This window comes from Rhinolophus sinicus, chromosome 5 (genome assembly GCF_057876585.1).
Source record: "Rhinolophus sinicus isolate RSI-liver-muscle chromosome 5, RSI-T2T, whole genome shotgun sequence".
In the NCBI taxonomy this organism is placed as follows: domain Eukaryota; kingdom Metazoa; phylum Chordata; class Mammalia; order Chiroptera; family Rhinolophidae; genus Rhinolophus; species Rhinolophus sinicus.
In genome coordinates, this window is record NC_142505.1 from 4,956,032 (window position 1) to 4,976,661 (window position 20,630).

Sequence of the window (20,630 nt, forward strand, 5' to 3'; positions counted from 1 at the left end):
GGTAAGAATGGATTTCCTTTGTCCTATTGATGGCCGCACAGGACTCCTGTTCCTGCCCCCCCCCCCACGAGAGAAGGCAGGGAGGGGCACAGGCTGGAGGCTTCTCTGCCCTCTAAGGAGTCACCCTTGGGAGGGGTAAACAAAGGCACCATCTCTGAGGCCTACATGGGCCAGCGCAGGGGAAGTGCCCCGAGCCAGCCCACGTGCTCAGCGCTCACTGGCCTGGACTTACCTTCTCTTCAGCACCCCATTACAGGCGCCTCGGAGAGGAGGAGCTGAGGGTCGGTTCCGGAAGCGTGGGCAGACACCTTCCCTCCTACCCAGTGCGCTTGGGCCCAGGGCGCAGCTCTCAGCCTTCTGTCCTCGCTCTTTGACCTTGGGTCCCTTTTCCATCCCACAACTTGTCTGGTGTTTCCCAGCACCGAGTGGACAGTGCTCCCCATGTTCTCTTGTCCGCACTTCCAGCCCTCTGTCAGCCCCACTGCTGGAGACGTCTCGTGTGGGCACTGGGGCTCTCGCTGCCCTCCCTTGCCAGGAGATCGTGCCCCCGCCCATGCCTGGACATGCCCCCTGGCCCTCAGCACTGCCTGGCACAGGCCTGGCATCCCTCTTCCAATGGTTGTGGGACCTTCAGCACCTGGGAAGCCAGAGTGGCCCATCTCCTCCGAGGGCCTGACCATAAGGACAGTGACATGCACGTTTGAGGATGCGTCCCATTGCTCCTGTGCCCAGGGACCTTCAGGAACCCCCTCCCCAGCCTCCGGACTGCACCCTGCCCCTCCTTGGGTCTCCGGTCAGCTCAGGGTGCTATGGGGAGAAGCGTGGCCTGGCTCGTCCTGACGCTGGGCCTCGGAGAGATCAGTATGCCTCTGACCACCAGCTTGTCCTGGGGAAGTGTGGGCAGTGATGCCAGCCCTCGTTCTTGTCTGCCCCCCATGGCCCCATGGCCCGGCCTTTGTCCTGTCAGTGGTGCTCAGGACTGGAGGTCGCAGTGGTGGCGCTCATGCCTGGGCACCCGCAGGCTCCTCTGCCAAAGGTGGGGAGGACTCGGTCCTTTGTTCTGCGGCTGCTCTCACTTGGGAGCTTCTGGTTTCTTCCTGTGCTTTAGAATCTAGAGTCACCTTTGGTGTTTGTTCTTTCTCGTTTGTTCTGATAGGGTGCAGCCACCACTGTTGCCTTTTCAAGAACGGGCGAGTATTTTGCTTCTGGAGGTTCTGATGAACAGGTAAGTGAAGAATGACGTGATGGATCTCAGCTCCTACTGATCGGAACAGAACAGGAGGCTGGGGCTTCGTGGGAGTGGGCAGGTTTGCTCAGCGTCCTTGGTGGCGTTCAGGGACCACGAAGGCTGGAGCTTGGGGTGGGGTCGCTCAGCCCCAGGGCCCTGGCCTCCCCAGAGCAGGTCTGTAGGTGTTGACCCTGGGACTGCAGCTCACAACCCTCACTGCTCAAATCAGCGTGGGTTGCAAGGAGTCTGGGCTATTGTTACCATGAAAAAGTTTTGAAAGCAAAGTTTTTCAGCAACTTCTTTCTCCTGATTATAAATGAATAATTACCGTATTTTGCCGTGTATAATGCGCTCCTGTGTATAATGTGCACCCATGTTTTTGGCCCAAACTTTCAGGAAAAAAAATCTTTTGTTTATTTCAATTCAAATTTTTATTTGCTTATATTTAGGTACGTGGTTTTTGTATTATAAAAGAAACTTTAGCATTTATTTTTTAACTTACGGTACAAGAAATTTTATGTAATAAATAATTACAAAACATAAGAACAGATACAAGGTACAAGAAACGTGATGTACTGGTAAGAAATGTATGATATTTACACATCATAGAAGGCCAAGAACTCTTCGTATTTGCAAGGTTGTCGTAAGTTCAATAAAACCGATGATCGTATTCCAGGGTATTATTTTGCATACACATGTCGTTATTGATTTCTAGAGTTACACTTTTAATTCATAAGCATAAATAAAAGAATTGAAAACATTTATATAGATACGGAATTGGTACGACCCACGTATAATGCGCATCCTATTTTTCCCTCACGAATTTGGGCCAAAAAGTATGCATTATACACAGTAAAATACGGTAGGTAATTATGCAGGCCTGGTGGTGCAGGCAAACTGGCAAGAGCTTCACACCTCGTTTAGTCCTCACAGCAGCCCTGTGGGGCAGGCCCTCTTATCACCCATTCTGTGGGCGGGGAAACTGAGTCTCACCAGCTGCCCTGTCTGGCACCCTCTGCTCCGGCCTGCTTACGTGCAGTCTGAGGCATCAGCGTTTTCAAACTCCAGGGCTGCAGAGAGGCATGTGTGAGGAGGTCCCGTCCCACTTTGTCACCAGTCTGCTGAGGCTTTCTGTTTGTCGACCCTGGGGCCTCCTGCCTGAGCTGCTGCTAAGTACCAACGACCGGTCTCCTGGAGGGCACTCTGACCCTGGGGTCTGGCCCGAAGCCTGGCACTGGGAGGCCTCGGGGCCATTGAAATGTCCCTCCAGGTTCCCGTGCAGCACTTTGTCCAGGAATGAAAGGTGGCTGTTCTGAGCCACTCTTGACCTGGTGGTCGCCCAGAATGTCCGTCCCCTTGATGCCTGGCTTCTCAGCTGTCACTGCTCAGCCCAGGAAAGTCCCACTGGCCTCCCAGGGAGCCCAGCCTCAGCCCAAAGGACTGGTTTTAGTTGAGTCTCTTCCAGGAAAGCAGATGGTGGGGGCCCTGTGAGCACAGCCTGGATGAGAGATGGCAGGTGTCTTCCCACACCAGTCCCAGCTCCTGCGCTAACCAGACGGGGGAGGAGGAGGACAAAGGGGACCCCTGAGCCTTCCCTGGGCATGGAGGCCTGGCTTACTGCTTAGAAAGCAAGGGATCTAGAAGAGTAAATTCACATCATAAGGAAAGTCACATGGTCCGGGAGGCACACGGGTGGAAAGGAGGGCTTTCACCCACTCTGGCCCGTCCTAGGCAACCACTGCCGTCAGCTCTGAGAGCCCGCTGGAGTGGCATCTGACGGCATCTCTTCACGTCCTAGGCAGCCCTTCCACTGCTGGGCATTTATTCCACAGTTACACTTGCCCAGTTGCACAAGGACCCTCTAAATGGCTGTGTGCTGACATTCTGTGTGGAACGGGGATGAATGGGATCCCCTACGTGTCCACGTGCCGGGGAGCAGTGAACAGTGGTGCTGCTGTGGGGTGGCCAGGAGCCTCCCAGAGAACCAGGCCTGTGGCTGTGTCCTGGCGGGGAAAGCGCCCAGGGCATGCTGAGTTTCTATCTTACGTGGATACTGTGGTTTTTCAGTTGACCGCTGGCCACGCTCAGGCAGTGGCCCGAGATGAGTGCAGCCACACCTGGCTGACACCCGCCAGCAGGGACGCTCTCGCTGCCCAGCAGGGCCCTCTCAGCTTTAGTTGGAGCAGCCTCAGGAATTGAAGATCCTGAGCAGGACCGGGATGAAAGACATGTTACCAGCAGCTCCCTACGTGCCGGTCTGTGGAGCTGTACCCTGTGAGCCTTACTGCAGCCCTGCGAGGCGGGAACTAGGATCATTCCCTTTTCACAGATGAGGAAACTGAGGCACAGAGAGGTTGAATGCCCTGCCTGCAGCTACACAGTAAGGGGTGGAGCCTCCATCTTAAGTCCAGTGGTCTGGGCTGGAATCCGTATGTTGACCACTTCTCGCAGTGGAACAGGCCAGGCCGCCACCCTCAGAAGCGTCTATGTTAGCGGGGGGACAGATGATAAGCTAGACAAGCAACAAAAGGCTTCAGTAACTAGCGACTCTGATGCTATGAAAGAAATAAATAGAGGCCTGTGGTAAGAATCAGCAGGAGCTTAGGGACCGCATGTCTGAGAAGGTGGCGTTGGAGCGGACACTGCAGCCTGCGGAGCCAGCTGCGTGGGTCTCGGGCCTGGGACAGCCCGGCAGAGCGACCAGCAAGTGCACAGGCCTGGTGGTGGCAGGCAGTGAATCCATTCTGGTGGCCCATCCAGGTCCTCTGGAGAGCGGGGGCAGGTCCCAGAGTTGAGTTGGGGTGTCCTGCCATTGGCCCAGAACTTTGGGGGCCGCCTCTGGGCCCATGTTCTCCGTGAAGGACTGGCAAGGAGTTTTCTCCCCTGAATCTGTGTGCTTGTTGGTCTTGGCAGGTGATGGTTTGGAGGAGTAACTTTGATGTTGTGGATTATGGAGAAGTCACAAAAGTGCAGAGGCCCCCAGCCATGCTGGCCAGCTCCTCGGGGAATCAGGTAGGTGGCCGGCAGCTGTGTCTGTGCCCTGTGACTGGTGTCCTGGGTCATGGCGAACAGCACTGGGCCCAGAGGGGCGGGGGCTGGAGGCTTAGGCTGGTCACGGGAAGGAACCTGGTAAGAGCTTGTCATTTACCAAATAATACTTTCGGCCTTGTGATGCTTTGTTTCGAATTGAGAGTGAACACGCAGACTTGCTGGGTGCCTGTGCCCGTGTCTGCCATTTGTGAGAGTGTTGCCCAGGGCACATATCTGCTTGGCTGAAGCCTGGGGAAAGGGAGGCCCTGTTGCAGGCCAGGCTCTGTGTTCTAGAGGGTGCAGGGCCTGGAGCCGTAGCTGGGATGGGTAGCAAAGCCTGGCCCTGTTGCTCTCACTTCCTTTTTTTTAAAAAAAAAAAAAACCATGGAAAGGAAGTTCCTCAGCCACAGACCATTTTTAGTACCTTTGTTGGTAAAAGGGCAGTCACTGTTCCTGAATTAAAATAATAAACGATATTTCTTTGGACAAATATTTGGGGGGAAAATTGATAACTGATAAAGTCTTATTGAATAAGGTCACCTTCAGCTTTGGCTGAAATAAACAGGACAGGCATGGATGTGGAGCCCTGAGGGGCTCGAGCGTTTTCATTCCCGGTGGCCACAGGCTGTTTAACTCTCCCTCCTGGCCCTGAGGGGCAGCATGGCCTCTCCCACGCGCGGAAACTGGCCTGAACAACAGGAAGCGCTTGCCCAAGGCCCCCCTGTGAGCCAAGGCTGGCCCAGAATAGAACCAGGACGCCTCTGAGTCCATCCAGCCTTTGACTCCGGCAGAGGGACCCCTTCTGACACCCCCGTCCCCACACTCCTGTCCTTCCCCGTCCCAGGGGAAGGCGCCGCCACCATCTCTCGGGAATGGTTGGTAATCACCAGCAAGGGGAGAACCGCATGTTCCTTTCCTTGGAGTTACCAGGAAAGTTACTTGAACAAGCTGCCTCTTCTCTGTTCAGTCCTGGCCCAGGGGCGTGGGGCACCCTTGCTTCCCAGCCTGATGATCTAGGACAGAGGCCTGTGGGGTGGGGGAGCCGGCAGGACAGAGCAGGCTGGGTGGACGCTTGGCGGGGCTCGGGAAAACCGATTTTTCCTGTACTGCCTTCAGGCCGCAGCTCTGCCCGGTGCACGTCCCTACGTGGGACTCAAATAGGGGGAAGGGTATGGGCGCTGGGGTCTGAACCCTGGCTGTATGGTCCCAGGCAAAGCACCCCTCTTCCTGAGCCTCCATCTCCATGGTGGGACCTGAACCCCCTGAGGCAGGCCTGAGCGCCCCGTGTGTGGTGTCGCTGGCTCTGACTTGCCGTGTGTCCCCACGCCGGCCATGCACACCACGCGGTGTCCTGGAGCCTTTGATCAGGGTTCCCAGGCCACGAGGACTTGTTAGTTTTGTTTTATGTACATTACACAACATTTACCATTTTGCCCATTTTTCAGCGTGTGGTTGAGTGGCATTAGATACATTCACACTGTGCCTCTGCCACCACTGTCATACACAGAAGTGTTTCCGTGTCCCCAGACTGGGGCGGGCCAATTCGTGTAGCACTGCTCAGTGGTCAGCTCTCCCCTGTTGTGGGGAGGGAAGCTGATGAGTGTGGTCTGGCCCGTCCTGCCCCAGAGCTTCCTGGCGCTGGGATGGTGCCCAGTGACTGGCTCTGGGGCTGGGTGTGCTGTGCCCTCCTCAGGGACCCCAGGAGCGGCGGGATCCACTGAGCTCGCCCCAGCTCCGTCTGCGTGTGGCCCTTCCGCAGCTCAGGGGTTCTCAGCCCCCGCACTCTCGTCCTTTGGGCCACATAAATCATTGTTGGGGGGCTGTCCTGGGCATTGTGATGCTTAGGAGCGTCCCTGGTCTCTGTCCACTAGCTGCCAGTAGCGTCTCCTGACCCCTAGTTGTGACAACCCAAACTGTCTTCAGGCATTGTCGAATGTCCCCTGAGGGACAGAACTGCCCCCAGGTGAGAATCACTGCGTTAGCTCCCTGGGGAGTGAGCTCAGAAAGGAAGATGATGGAGCAGCGAGAGGATGTGACACTCTGGGCAGGGCTGTCGTTTGGGAGGAAGGAGCCTGGGGACGGTGCTGGGGCCAGCCAGCCATCCCAGCCGCCGGACCTGTGCATGCTCTGGAGCTCCTGCTCCTGCTCAGTGGGGCCAGACCTCTCAGCCTGGATTTCTCCCACAAGCCCGTTCGGTAGAAATGTTCGGCTTGTCAAACTTTGGAATCTTCCAGAGGTGATGTTCGTGAAGACCTTCAGCTACTAGGTTTTCTTCACTTACAGTTGGAGAGTCCTTGCCCTTCCCGTAGGCCCTGCCCTGGTGCTGGCATACGACCGGTGAGTGGCTTGGTGGCTGGCCAGGGCCCTTGGCCTTTCAGGCAGCCCAGAGCGCTCGGGCCTGAGGCCCCGCCCCCCAGCTCTGCATGCACACTGGGCCTCGGCCCCTTGAGGCTCCCCTGGGCGTTTGGGGATTGCAGGAAGCCCGGCAGGTGCTTGGTCTTGAATTCCTGATCATGTGCTTATTAGAGTGTGACAGTTAAAGCCAGAGGGCCAGAGCAGGGCAAGGGCAGCCCTGTGAGCCTGTGACAGCCCCTCGTCCCTGGAAGCCCCCGCCCAGGACCCCGGCTCTGACTGGCATTCAGCTCTTGGGAAAAAGGCCGTCCTCAAGCCCGCTCTGAGCAGAGCTCTGTTCACTGCCGCAGCTATTTTCAGCCTCTGCTTGAAATTCACAGCTTATTTTTAGGCACATTTCATGTTGAAAAGCAAAAGCCATTTCCCAGCCCTTCAGAATGAGAATAATGGGTTCCATTTTTCTCTCTATTCTTGGCCGAGTTGTGATGCGGGATTTTCGGGCTGTGGCTGGGGAGCTGTCTCTGCTTGGAGGGCTCAGGGGTAGGACTCCAGTACTGGCCGAGGGAGTGCAGGACGCTGCATGGCTGGAGGCAGGTTGGAAGGTTTCGGGCAGATGAGTATTTCCCAGGGGGGCTTGTGTGGGGCCCCTGGAGCTGTCCGCAGAATCTCGTGCTGGAGTGTTCAGGGGCCTAGTGCTTAGCTCTGTTCCCTGCCGCTGCCCTGGTCATGTCGCCCTCCTCACTCATCCTCACGGCTCTCACTCCATCCTGCTGTCTGTGCTTTGGGGCCTGTCCCTGAGGTGTGAGGACCGCTGTGTCTTGCCTGACCTTGGATTTGGCACTTGGCCCTCAAGTGCCAGCTGCCATAGGACTGACTTCTCTCTCAACCACAGAAACATTTGAAAATTACTTTGAATAGAAAGATGCATTTATTCTGATTTACTCTTGCTCTCCCTCCACAATCTCTGAGCCCATTATGCAGTTGGGACGGAAGGTTGTGCTGGGCGTGGGGGAGAATGCAGAATGCTAGGTAATTCAGTAAAACCGAAAAACCACTTCCTGAGTTCTCAGGGTCAGCTACCCTCCAGTGCAGGCAGTAACCGTGACTTCTAGGGCCCAGGGCCTTTCTCCACTCACATGGGAGATGCCAGGTCCTCCTTGGTGAGATCTCATGAGGTGGCACATGCCAGCAGGCACTTGGAACCCTGCCTGGCACATGGCGGGTACTCAGCAAACCTTAGCTATTTATAAAATTTTCCTTTACCTTCCTCTGTTCGACCAAGAGCTAGATGAGTCCCCCGCCTAGTCAGGGTGGCTGTGTGTTCAAAACCTGCAGGGTGAGGGCTGGCGGGCAGGAGGGGTGCAAACAGGCTCTCCTCCTGCCCCGTCCCTATGACTCCTCTGGGCACGGTGGCCGGGCCCCGCAGAGCCCCACTGCTGGAACTGTCCCTTGGAGGAGGAGGCCGGGTTAGCTGAGGACATCTGACCTGACACGTCAGCCTGCCCTGAGGATGGTCTGTTTGTTCTTCCTACTTCCTCTGGTTCTGAGGGTGGAGGCCCAGCCACCTCCTGCACCCTTACTTCACATTTCTATTTTGGGATGCTGCACAGGGGTGGGCTTGACTTAGGGCTGCTTGGGCCCGATTCCTGGCCCGGAGAGTCTTGGCACTGGATCTTGCCCCACACTGAGGTTCTGGGCGTCCTGGGTGGTGGTTGCTGAAGGTCTGGGTTCTCGCCCAGAGCTGAGGAGTCCAGGTCAAGGTGAGGGACAGGGCCCGTGTCCACCTGCCTCGGAATCACCTGGGAACATGGAGGACTTGGGTCTCTAACAACACAGATTTCTGGCTAGCATGGCCTTCCATAGTGAGGAGAAGTGTGGATTTGAGGGGACGCTTGGCAGATGGGCGTTGTGGGTGTTTAGAGCAGGAGTGAACCCCAGATTGACATGTCTTAGAGAGGAGGCAGCTCTCCCTTCTCCCCTTGACCCCAGTCCTGGCTCCAGATTTTCCAAGGCTCTTCAAAGGGGCTGTTGGCCGCACGTGCGGCGCAGAGGCCCGAGCGCTTGGGTATCTTGGAGGCGTCGTTGTCGTGGGGCCCCGGCTCCCAGAACGTGGGCTGCCCTTGCAGGTGCCCCTGGGCTCAGGGCATCTGTGGGGTCAGGACGTGCTGGAGCCCTGGCTCTGCTCACATTGGCTGAAAAGCCAGCCTTGTCCATAGCCCCCTTCATCGGCGGGAAGGAAACTCTGGTGAGAACCACGGAATGCAGACCCTCCCCGAGGGGACCCTTCCCCCTGGTTTGGCCTTCGTGGGGCCTGGTGGGGCCTGGCTTTGTGGGCTCACTTGGGACAGTGGGGACTTTGTTGTCATGTGTCCTGGGACTTCTTGGGTGCACACTCTGTGCTGTACAGAGCAGGAACCTGAGCTCAGGGCTCACCTGCTGAGTGGCTCAGCCCCCAGGCAAGCCCATGGCCCTGGGACCAAGGTGCAGGTCTCGGCCCCTTTGCTAACAAAACTAAGAGGCTGGAAAAGAGCAAGAGGGATTGTCCCCATGTCTAAGCGGGAAAAAGGAGCCCAGCGTCCTCAGCCCCTGAGACAGATACCCAAGCCCAGCACGGGACAGATGCCGGTGACTCAGCACAGTGGTCCCCCCTGTGTAGACCCCTGCATCACTGCCTTGGGCCCATCGTCCTTGGTGAAATCTGACCCCCGTACCCGTCCCTGTTGTTCCCCACCAGGACCCGGGGTTCCTGTTCTGTAGGGCATCTCCAGGTCCCCTGACGTGGCCTGGCCAGGCACCTTCATGGGCTGGGATGGCGATCTTCCCAGGATGGGTGTCCTGGAGAGGATTCTCAGGCAGCCCTTCCAAGGAAGTGGATGACGCTGGAAACTTCTGGCCCACGGAGCCACTGTCAGAACTTGGTGGCAGTAAGAACCGCACTGCCCCTGTACACTGACCCCAGGCAGGTCATTTTGAGTCTCTGTACCTGATTTCTCCCCAGCAGCCTGTATCACATCCTTTAGGCATGTTCCATTTTATGGGCTCACTCTGCAAAAGACCACCATGCGGGTGGGCGTGGGGTGGCCCAGCACAGGCCCTCAGATAGCACGCCTCACTTCACGACGGGTTGCATTTCCCCCTTTTACCTGGAGAGAAGTCATGGAAAGTGCTTTGGGTTTCTTAGTTTCGGTGGGAAGACAGGAGACGAGAATTTAAAAAGATTCAACAGTTGTTACCAAACTATAATTTTTAAAGAAAGTTTCCTGCTTAAAACAGCGTATCCTTGGACAGTAGCCGGTGGGTAGTGTGGCTGTGCAAAGTCTAGGCGCATTGAGGGTCCCCACGCTCCTGGGAAAAACAAACAAACAGGTGATTGGACGGGGGGGTTCCTGCCCCCAGGGTCGGCGGGGGCTGGGCCCTTCCCTCAGGGTCTGGCGGGTTGTGTCCACTACTGAGAAGCAGGCAGGACCCCTCTTGTTTCCTCCCAGAGGCTACAACTGACTGCCCTGGGAGCTGGGTCGAGGCTGCTGCCAGGCACATGTAAATAACCACTGTGTTTACCAAGGCGGGGGGACCGATGTTTGTAGAAATAACGTCCAGAGGAGTTAGCTGGGCTTCCCAGTGCTGCAGTGAGGAGACAGGCCTTTTCATGTAGAACGTCACTGCAGGAAGCCTGTGGCAGTGGCTCTCAGACCTCAGCGTGTACCAGAATCACCACAAGGGCTTGTCAAAACACAGCCCACCCCATCCGCAGAGTGTCAGGCACAGTGAGGAATCTGCACTTCTGACACGTCTAGGTGGTGCTGACGCTGATGCCGCCAGTCCAGGGAGCCACTTGGAGAGCCACCGGTCTCCTGGGACACGGTCTGGGCCCTTGTGCCATGGCATCCAGACCAGAGAGGGCGGGGGAGGAGGGAGTCTGTCCACCTTGGGAAGTTTCTGCGGCTCATGAGGGCTACAGCTTGGGAGGGGCCCTCGGGGAATTGTAGTCTGCCTCTTCCAGAAGCAGTGTGGCCTGGGTTCTGATCTCAGTGCAGCGTTAAATGCGAGTGCTGCCCTGTGGGCTTCGTAAACCCAAAGGCGGGGTACCCCCTGGGCAGGCACAGGCATGGTTTTGTCTGCAGCCAAGGACGTCAGTCAGAGGGAGGATGGGCTTCGGTGCAGCGCTGTGTGGGCCCTGCTGGGCCTGTGCTCCCGTCTCGGCTTCTGCCTCTTAGGGCGGCTGCGTCCAGTCACCTGTTTGTTTGTTTTTCCCTGCTTTTACTTTTTTTGGCATTTATTTGATGCCGAATTTACTCCCGGGCCATAAGTTTTTGTTTCTTTAGTTTCTTCTGGGAGATAGATCTTTTTCTTCTGTGCAACCTCCTCTTCTGGCTTAGGAACAATCTGCTCTTTCTCAGTTAAGATCCCCTCAGTGTGGCAGGGGGAGCTCATGTGTGGGTTAACCCGCCGTGAGCAGTGTAAGTTCTGCGCTGCCTCTTGGGAGCTTTGCTCCCTGGCTGTGTTCAATGACAGAGAATCTATATCTAAACCCTTAAGTTCAGCATTATTCTATGCATTTTTTAAGCATGTGCAGCAAAAATTCTACACTCTTTTTGGGCCACTGACCCTGTGTCCAACCCCACTGTTTGTCCTGGGCACACCTCCCAACTCCGCCATTGTAATGACAGAATGGCACACATTGCTTTTGTGACGTGACATCCTTTAGGTACTTGGTGGCTTTTCAGATCTGCATACCCTTGATGCCCTGGGCAGTTTCATGGGTGTTCTTAAAATGAACACGAAGATTTGAACTTCTCGATTTACATGATTTTGTGGGGTTCTCTGGGTCAAGTGGGTCAAGCAAACCATTTTCCGAGGTCACCTCAGGCCGCTTACAGGAAGAGCCCACAGGCCTTTTGCCCTGCAGATGTGGACGCCTCGGCCAGCTCCCACACTCCAGAGCCTGCTGGACCTTTAGAGAAGCTGACAGCTGAGCTTGAGGGGGCCAGGTGCTTGTTGCCCAATATTTAAACCCCCGGGTCCTCTTTGAAAGCTTTTTGGGGTAGTGGCTCCAGGTACCACTGCGCTTCAGAACATACCCTGAAACCATGGTGACAGCAGTGGTGGCAGAGGGTGGGCTGTGGAATGGGGCAGAGCTGAGCTCCCTTCTCCAAGCTGCCCCTTGCAGGGGCTGCTGGAAGTTTCCTGCCACTGGAAAGTTCCCATCTATTCTACAGGCAAGTTGAGCCCTATCCAGATGAGTGGCGTGACTCAGGAAGGAAGGCCTGCCTCGTGACTTAACCCAGCAAGAGGCTTGGTTGCAGAACTCCAGGGCGGGCGTAGTAAGGTATCACAGTGTCATGGGGATGGGCAAACCTGACTCGAGTCCAGACGAAGCCTCGTGGCCGTTGCGTCCAGCTCCACATGCATCGGGACACGCCTCAGGGCGCACACATACCTTTGAGAGCTCTGTTACCTCTTTCAGGGGCCTCAGAACTGTTTCGGGTTTTCCTTTTCCCCTGGTGGCCAAAAGGTGGGTTCAAGGCCAGTGGAGATTCCACAGTTGCACATGAGGAAATGAGCCCAAATCACAGAACAGTGGGCAGTGTGTCCTGACATTGTGGGTCTTTACTACAAGGTTCCATGTCCTCTGGTCCCCAGCAGGGACTGCCTGCCTCAGACTGCCTTTCATTTCAGCCCCGCGGCCACTGCTGTGACACTGCCATTTTGCTGACGGTGATGCAAGCAACTGCAGTCTGGTCTGACCATGCTGACAAGTCCCCTCTCCAACAGAGAGCCAGCAGTGGCCATGTATGCGGTGCAAAGCAGAGAGCGTGGGTCACTGGCCTCTGAGTCTTTCTCCTCCCTCCCTCCCTCCCTTCCTTCCTTCCTTTCTTTTCCATGCTACTTTTTTAAACCCAGAAAGCTGAAAATGGAAGAAATGATCCACAAGTGGAAATAGAGCCAGTTGCCTAACTCTGGCTCTGATTCTTGGGGCCATACTCTCTGTTCCCCAGCAGAGCGACACTCCTCCTGTCCAGATGGTGCCTCCTCCATGCAGTCGCCCCGGGTAGGCCAGCAGCTCATGAAGTCTTCCCACTCCACCCACCCAGAGCACTCTGCCTGCTGGGGCAGCCCTTCTCTCCCGGAGTCAGTTATTCCCAGGCCTCACTTGTATTCCTGGAGGGCTGGGGTCTTGGCCTCCCGTGGGCCCTGCTTGTGTGTGGAACACAAAATGGTCAGGACGTCAGGGTTCAGTGGACACGTCTGTGGGCAGCATGGGTGGAATGTGTGAGGCTAGATGCAGGCTCTGGCTCTTTCCTTTGAATTTTGGATGGTCCTAGGCTAAATAAAGGGAACCACTTTCTGGCCTGCTTTGTTACTTTGGGGCGGGTGACAGTGACTGGGCAATGGAGGGTGGTAGAGCCTGCACACCTGGACCAGAAGTTGCAGTACTTCTTTTCATTTTCTGTGGAGCAAAACCCTCAGCAGCTTGGATCTTCCAAATTGGATGGCAGCATCACCCGTGTGGTATAAACGTGCTAGATGATGCCGTGTTTATGTTCCTACTGGTTACCATGGAAACAATCAGAATAGACGGTTTCCATGGAGATTATCTTAAAATTAGTTTCTTTGACAGTCCGGATGTTGCTGCAGCTTCACTGGATGCCCTCAGTGCCATCAGGCGCCTTCTCTGTGGCAATGCCAACGGCTGCTATGAGCGTTCGTGGATTCAGACAAAACTGCCTCCTGCGCCTGAAAACGCCAGGACACCGAGTTGGGAACCCTGTACCTCAGCTTTCTCCTGGGGTCCCACTCACCTGGCCTCAGCTCCACAGCCCATTCCCATCGCTTGGAAGCTTTTTATTATTATTATTATTATTATTGTTAAACAAAACAAAAAGTCTTTATATTGTGGGAATTTTCAAGCTAACACAAAAGTAGAGAGAATAGCATAACGAACCTGTGTGCTTGTCACCTCGCTTTGTCACTTTGCCAGTCTTCACTCATCTCCCCCCCACGTTTTTATAGAAGAGTTGGAGTGTTTGTATTTCATCCTAGATATATTTTGCCCTAAGTGAAAAGGTTTTGGTTATATAACTGCAGTGCTCTTATCACATCCAACAAAAGTAATCATTCCTTAGTATCAAATGCCTAGTCTATAGTCACAGTTTTCCACATTGTGTCAAGAATGCAGTTTGATGCCTTGTGTTCAAATAAGGATGGGGCTTCGAGATCACCCATGTCTCCCTCCCCACAGTGGCTCTGGTGTGGAGACTGCACAGCCTGGGCGTAGAGCAGCAGCTGGGCTGGGGCAGGAGGAGCTTCCGGGTTTCTCCCTTCTCTGTCCTCAGGGATAGTTGTGACTTGGGCCCCACCCAGGACACCCTTGTTCCACCCTGGAGTTGTATCTGGCCCTGGGGCAGGTGGGCCAGCTACTGCCAGCTGTCCTGGGACAGGCATCCGCTGGGGGGCGCTGTCCCCCTTCGCAGCCTTCAGGGGGAGGGAGGGAAATGTCCTGTAACCTGAGTTCACAGCAGCGGGGTGCAACTTCCTTTTCCAGGACAGGAGGTCCTGAGACCCCGTGGGATGCGGCCTCCCCAGCTCTGTCCCTACGGCACGCGTGTGAGGATTTGGCCCATCTAAGGCCAACCGCCTCTGCTGTGTAGGCGGAGCCAGTCGGTTATCCGTCTTGGCAGACTTTGCTCGTATCCTGAGATGCTGCACAAAATATGAATTGCCAAGCTTGGGAGCAATGCCCGGGTGTGGTCCGTGCCTCTAACACTCTCCATTGAACTAAGTGCAAGGAGAGTTTAAAATAGCCAGCCTTTGTTCCCCGGGTTTTAAAAATTCAACTCCAGTAGTTACAATGAGCTGTCTTCAAGTGGATCTATAAATAAACTGCTACTGGTCCTCTTTGTCACGGAGAACTTCGGCGTCTTCCAGAGATGTCGCTCTGTAGCTCGTCTTCATGAGGCGCCTCTCATCTGTGGGGCAGCTGCAGCCACCCACAAGCTGGATTGACACACGGAGTTTGTAATGACAGCAACGCGTTTCCTTTTCAAAAGCCACAGTCCCCCCAGATTAGCTACACAGGGAGAAGTGGCGCTTTGCACTGGGGAGACCTGGCAGAGAGGCCGACACCGCAGCGATGCAGGTCAGCGTGATGGTGCCACACACACGCCTTCGGTGGTGTTCTTGTCCGAAATACGTAACCTCATTCCAATCATGAGAAAACATCAGGCTCCAATCGAGGGACACTTAACTGATTAGTACTATTCCAAAGTGTCAAGGTCGCGAAGGGGCGAGGGGAGGGGGGGACGGGGCGCGTGGTGCTGCCAGATTGCAGGAGACCAAGGAGAAATAAGTGAATGCAGTGTGAGCCCTGCAGCTGATTCTGGGACCTCAGGGTCCAAGGATGTTAGTAGAAAAATTAGTGACAGTCCCGTGGTGTCCTTAGTTTCATTACTGGCATCGTCCCAGTGTTGATTTCCTGGTGATCGTTGTTCTCATGGTTACGTAAGGTGTTAACACTGGGGGAACCTGGGGGAGGGATAGATGGAAATTCTCTGTTCTATTTTTCACAACTTTTCTCTAAGTCTAAAATTAGTTCAAAGCACTTCAATTTTTTTTTTTTTTTTTTTAAATCTACAGTCAACACTTGGGCTTTATCAGAAGCCTTGATCTCCGTCCCAGGGGGCCACAGTTGCGATGTTTGCGGTAGGAGGAGAGGTGTTTCTGTCTCCAGGTAGGGGGTAGATAACCCTAGGGTACTCCACGCTCAGCCCGGGGTGGGCCCTCAGACATGTTTGTGGAACTGCACTGAGCAAGGGCCAGCCCTCACGGAAGTGGGTGGTGTTCAGCGGGAATGCTCTCACAAAGGCCTTGGTCATGCGCAAGGCACCCTTCACCTTCAGACACGTTCATACCAAAGCCAGCAGCAGTAACCAAGTCCCAAACTCAGACTCAGCTGGCTTGCAAGAGCTTTGGCAAGACTGCTGAACAATTAGATGATTTTAAGAAACCAGAACTCCTCTTGGGTTCAGGGCTATGTTTAGAACTAGAAGTTTCCTCTCTTGTTGGACTCCAGGCCGGAACCCTAAATTATAGGGCAAACAAGACTGTAGTATATCTGTCCACAAATATGTGTGGGGAATACAGGGCCAGTTTGGAGCTTTGAGTTGAGGAAACAGCCGTGCCTTTTTCCACTCGAGATGCTGGCGGTGAGGGTGAGCCCAAATGAGCTCTGCCCTGTTCCCTGCTCTCCTCCCGGGGCCGGGTTTAGCAAACAGGAGGTGGCTAGACAGGGACGCCTCTCAACTTTCCATGAGGGCAAATTGCCAAAGCCAAAGGCCTGAGATACAGACTGAGAAACGTCTGGCCGTGATCCTTACACCCTGACTTAGCAGGCCATGTATGCGATGAACAATTCAGCTGAAAAGCTTTAACTGTGTGTCCACTTCTTCCAGTTTTGTACTCAGCCCTGCTTCGGAAACACAGTGACATGCTTTGGTGTTTTAAATGGGCAGTGGCCAGATGTGCTGCCCACCTGGGTCTATACAAGGAGGGTACCCGTGAGACAGCCCAGATCTTGGGCCTGAGTCACCTCCCTGTCCTCTCTCTGGCTCAGACTCAAACGGTGGACCAGTCCCTGGATGTTTTTGTCTGTTACAGAGTTTCCAGAGCAGGCCGGGCTGGGGGCAAGGTCCAGTGTTAGAGATTAAAAGAAAAAGAGAAAGTTCTACCTGAGTAGGTGTTAATCATTGACTACCTCACTCACTGGAGGGGGGCATTCTGTCAAGTCAGTTCACGACATCTTTATGGGAAAACTCCAGCCATTCCTGGCTGCTGGTCAGGTGGGTGCAGACCTTGCTCGCTCACGACTGTCAAGGTGTATGGAGATCCCTAAGTGGCTGAGGCCTGACGTTCCATAGACTGGACAGCTGCTGCTTGGGAAACCCTGCCTGGGGACATCTGCTGACAATCGGGGAGACTGAGGCTTTGGGAACTGAGGCTTTACTCTGAAGTGTGACGCTGGCTTTCTGCATTTGGAAACTAATCTCCAGACCAGTGGTAGACCTCACGGGCCTCACCTGGGGTCTTCAGCCTTGGGTTTTGCCCATTGGTGATGTCGCATGGAAAGGTGGTGATTTGCATCTTAAGCGCCACCGATGGGTGTTGTCAATTGCAGGGTCATGTGATGGGTAGTTTGGGCTCCCAGGAGCATTTCAATTTTAACTGCATTTTTTAAAAAATCAGACTTATTAATGTATAAATAGTAACATCCACCATTTTAAAAAGTGAACCATTCTCTGAATTTTGGCAAACACGTAGTCATGTAATCCCGACGATGAGCAAGGTACAGAACGACTCCATCATCCCCAGAAGTCCCCTGTGCCCCTTTGTGGTCAGTCCACTCCCTCCATCTCCAGACCCAGGCAACTACTGATCTGGTTTCTGTCACTGTAGACAGTTTGCGTTGTTCAGAATTTGATATAAATGGAATCATATAGTTACATATTCTTTTGGTCTGGTTTCTTTCACTCAGCCTAATTATTTTGAAAGTCACTCATGTATATCAATAGTTCATTCATCTCTATAGCTGCATTGTACACCATCCAATGGATATACCACAATTTGTTTACCTGCCTGTTGGTGAACATTTGGGTTATTTTCAATTTGGGGCTATTACAAATAAAGCTGCCATTAACTTTCATGTACATATCTTTTTATTATATACATTTCCATTTTTCTTGGGTGTAAATACGTAGGAGTTGAATGGAACATACAATATGTGCATATTTACCCTTTTAAGTAACTGTCGAATTGTTTTCCAAAGTGGTTGTACCATCTTACAATCTCCCTAGCAGTATATGAGAGGTCGAGTTTCTCCACCTCCTCACCAGCACTTGGTGTGGCCAGTCTTTTTAACTTTAGACCATTCTAATAGGTGTATAGTGGTATCTCACGGTGATTCTAACTTGCATTTTCCTAATGGCTAATGATGTAGAGCATCTTTTATGTATTTGTTTGCCATCTTTATGTGTTCTTTGGCAAACAAATCTCTTGCCTATTTTCAAAAATTAGGCTGTCTTCTCACTGAGTTTGGAAAGTTCTTATATATTCTGGGTGCAAGTCCTTTGCCAAATATGTGACTTGCAAATATTTTGTCCCAGTTTGTGGTTTGTGTTTTTATCTTCTTAACAGTCTTTCAAAGAACAGATGTTTTGAATTTTGATGAAGTTCATTTTATCAACTTTTTCTTTTATGGATCATGCTTTGGGTGTCATATCTAAGAAATTTTTACCTAACCCGAGCTCACAAAGATTTCCTCCTGTACTTTAGAAGAAAAGTGTATGCTGATATTATAGTTTTAGGTTTTGCATTTAGATCTGTGATCCATTTTGAGTTATTAATACTTTTTGTACATGGTGCAAGGTATGTACTGAAGTTCATTTCTTTGCATGTGGATATGCAATTGTTCCAGCAATTGTTGAAAAAACTGTTTTGTCCACTAAGTTGTTTGTGTGTCTATGTTAAAAATTAATTGACCAGATACCTGTGGGTCCATTTCTGGACTCTGTTTGTTCCGTTGATATATGTGCCTGCCTTTCACCATCACCACACTGTCCTGAGTCTTCAGGTCAGGTAATGTGAGTCCTCTAATGCTCTTTTTTTCAAAATGTTTTTGGCTTTTCTAGTTCCCTTGCCTTTCCATATAAATTTTAGAATCAGCTTTTTGATTCCTGTAGGTGATTTGGGGGAGAACTGACATCTTAAAACAATTGAGCCTCCAATACATCAACATAATATCTCTCTTCATTGATATTGGTCTTTGATTTTTCTCATCAGTACATTGTAGTGTTCAGCAAATAGATTTTGTACATATGTTGTTTGATTTATATCTAAGCATTCTGTAGTGGGTTGAATGGTGCCCCCCCCCCCCAAATATGTGTCCATGCCCTAACCCCCAGAACCTGTGAATGTGACCTTATTTGGGGAGAAGGTCTTTGTCATTGTAATTAAAGATCTCAGGATGAGCTCATCCTGGATTATTGGGTTGACCCTGAATCCAATGGCAAGTGTCCTTATAAGAGACACGCAGAAAAGAGACACCTCTGAAGATGGAGGCAGAGATCAGAGTTATGCAGCCACAAGCCAAGGAATCCTGGAGTCACCAGAAACTGGAAGAGGCAAAAAATGACCCTAGTGTCTCCAGACGTGTGGCCCTGTTGACACCGTAATTTCAGACCTTTGGCCTCCAGAACTCTGAGAGAATAAATTTCTATTGTTTTAAGCCACTAAGTGTGACAACTTTTTAGAGTAGCCCTAGGGAACTCATAATACATTTAAGGTGTTCTGGTGATAATGAAAAGATAATGGCCAAGAATGTTCAAAAAATAATGAAAGGCATCAAACCACAGATCCAAACTCAGAGAAATAACAAGTAGGCTGAAGAAAAACAACAAAACAAAAGCCCATACAAATTATATTTAAGCTTCCGAAAACCAAAGATTAAAAGAAAATCTTGAAGATAGACAGAGAAGGGAGACACATTATATAGAGGCGACCAAAGTAGGAATTACAGAATTTTTCTCATATGAAACTACACAAGCCAGGAGACACTGAAGTTACATCTTCAAAGTATTCAAAGAAAAAACTCAACCCAGAATTCTATACTAAGCAAAAATATCTTTGAGAAATGGAGAAATAAAGACTTTTTCAGATAAGAGAATTTATTACTAGCAAACTTGCATTCTAAGAAATGTCTCGTTTCTCCTTCTCGGATTCCAGTCATACATGCGTTAGACAATCTGACATCGCCCCACAGCTTATGGACGCTCTGTTCTGTTCTTTTCCCAAGGATGCTTTTTCCCAAGTGTGAGGAATTGATCTATCTTTAAGGTCACTAAATTCTTTTCCTCCACTGAGTTGAGCCCATCAAAACCATTCTTCATATCTGTCACTGAGTTTCTTATTTCTAGCATTTCCATCGTCTCTTACCATTTCTACCTCTCTGCGGAAATTCCCCACCTGTTCGTGTGTGCTGTCCACATTTCCCAGTAGAACATTTGACATATTAAGCATAGTTATTTTAAATTATCTGATAGTGCCACTATCTAAGTCATCTGAATCTGATTCTGCTGATTGCTTTGCCTCTCAACAGCGGGTTTTATTCCCCTTGCCTTTTTGTGTGTCTCATACTTTTTGATTGAATGCCAGACCTTGCAGTTCGGACAGTGGAGATTGAGGTAAATAGTGTTTATCAGGAGTTGAGCTTAGTTTAGTGTTCCTGTGTACTTAAAGTGAGGTCTGGCTGTTGGAGGGCTTTTTCACTGTTCCTGTGCCACCTTCCCTAGGGGGCCTGCCTCTCAGAGGGTGTCTGTCTCCATGCTGTCGTCCTTCCCTCAGCTACAGGCTGCTGCTGCTTGTTACTTGGTACTTGCTTGCTGTGTTGGGGTGTGGGGGGAATGCTCTGTTGCCCTTGCCCAGGTTCTATCTTAGACCCTATGACCCTGGGTCTTGGGAGTCCTGCCCCTTCCTCAGCCATAGGAGAGCTCAGTGATCTCAGCTCAGGATGGTTTCCTGCCTATCCCCCAAAGCCAGAGGGGTTTTATCTTTCTTTGCTCTTCCCCCAAAATTTAAGATTTTGTTCTGTAGGGGAGAAAGGTCCTGGTAGGCTTTATGCCTTTTCTGTGTCGACTCCCCTCTTCTAGGCCTGCACACCTCAAGGATGGTTTGCTCCCATCCACTGCCCTGCTCCCAGTCTTTCTCATGAAAGCCCCATGGAGGTTTGTGGAGGAGAACCTGTGAGTGGATTGGATGTCAATACCCCTTGTATCTGTGGCTCCCAGGTGTTCTTCACTTCCCCTCCACACTCAGCCTCTAGCCATTTGTTAAAACTTATAACTCAGTTCTTCATACCCACTTGTAAGCACTTGGCGTCCCTTCCATGCTTTGCCAAAGGTGAGCCGTGTTCACTTCCTGTTTTCCTTGGAGGAAGAGTCTTAGATTTCAGGCTAGTTGTTTACGCTCTGAT

General features: G+C 52.2%; 1 protein-coding gene across 3 annotated transcripts in view; it reads left to right on the top strand.

Annotated features, from left to right (window-relative positions):
• POC1A (POC1 centriolar protein A) overlaps window positions 1-20,630 on the top strand; it is a 64,063-nt gene that overhangs the window by 20,944 nt on the left and 22,489 nt on the right. For all 3 annotated transcript variants that reach the window (XM_019753299.3, XM_019753298.3, XM_019753297.3), the window contains exons 8-9: window positions 1,157-1,225; window positions 4,142-4,240. In XM_019753299.3, coding sequence (XP_019608858.1) covers window positions 1,157-1,225; window positions 4,142-4,240 — 168 coding nt within the window. The remainder of the gene's footprint in view (window positions 1-1,156; window positions 1,226-4,141; window positions 4,241-20,630) is intronic.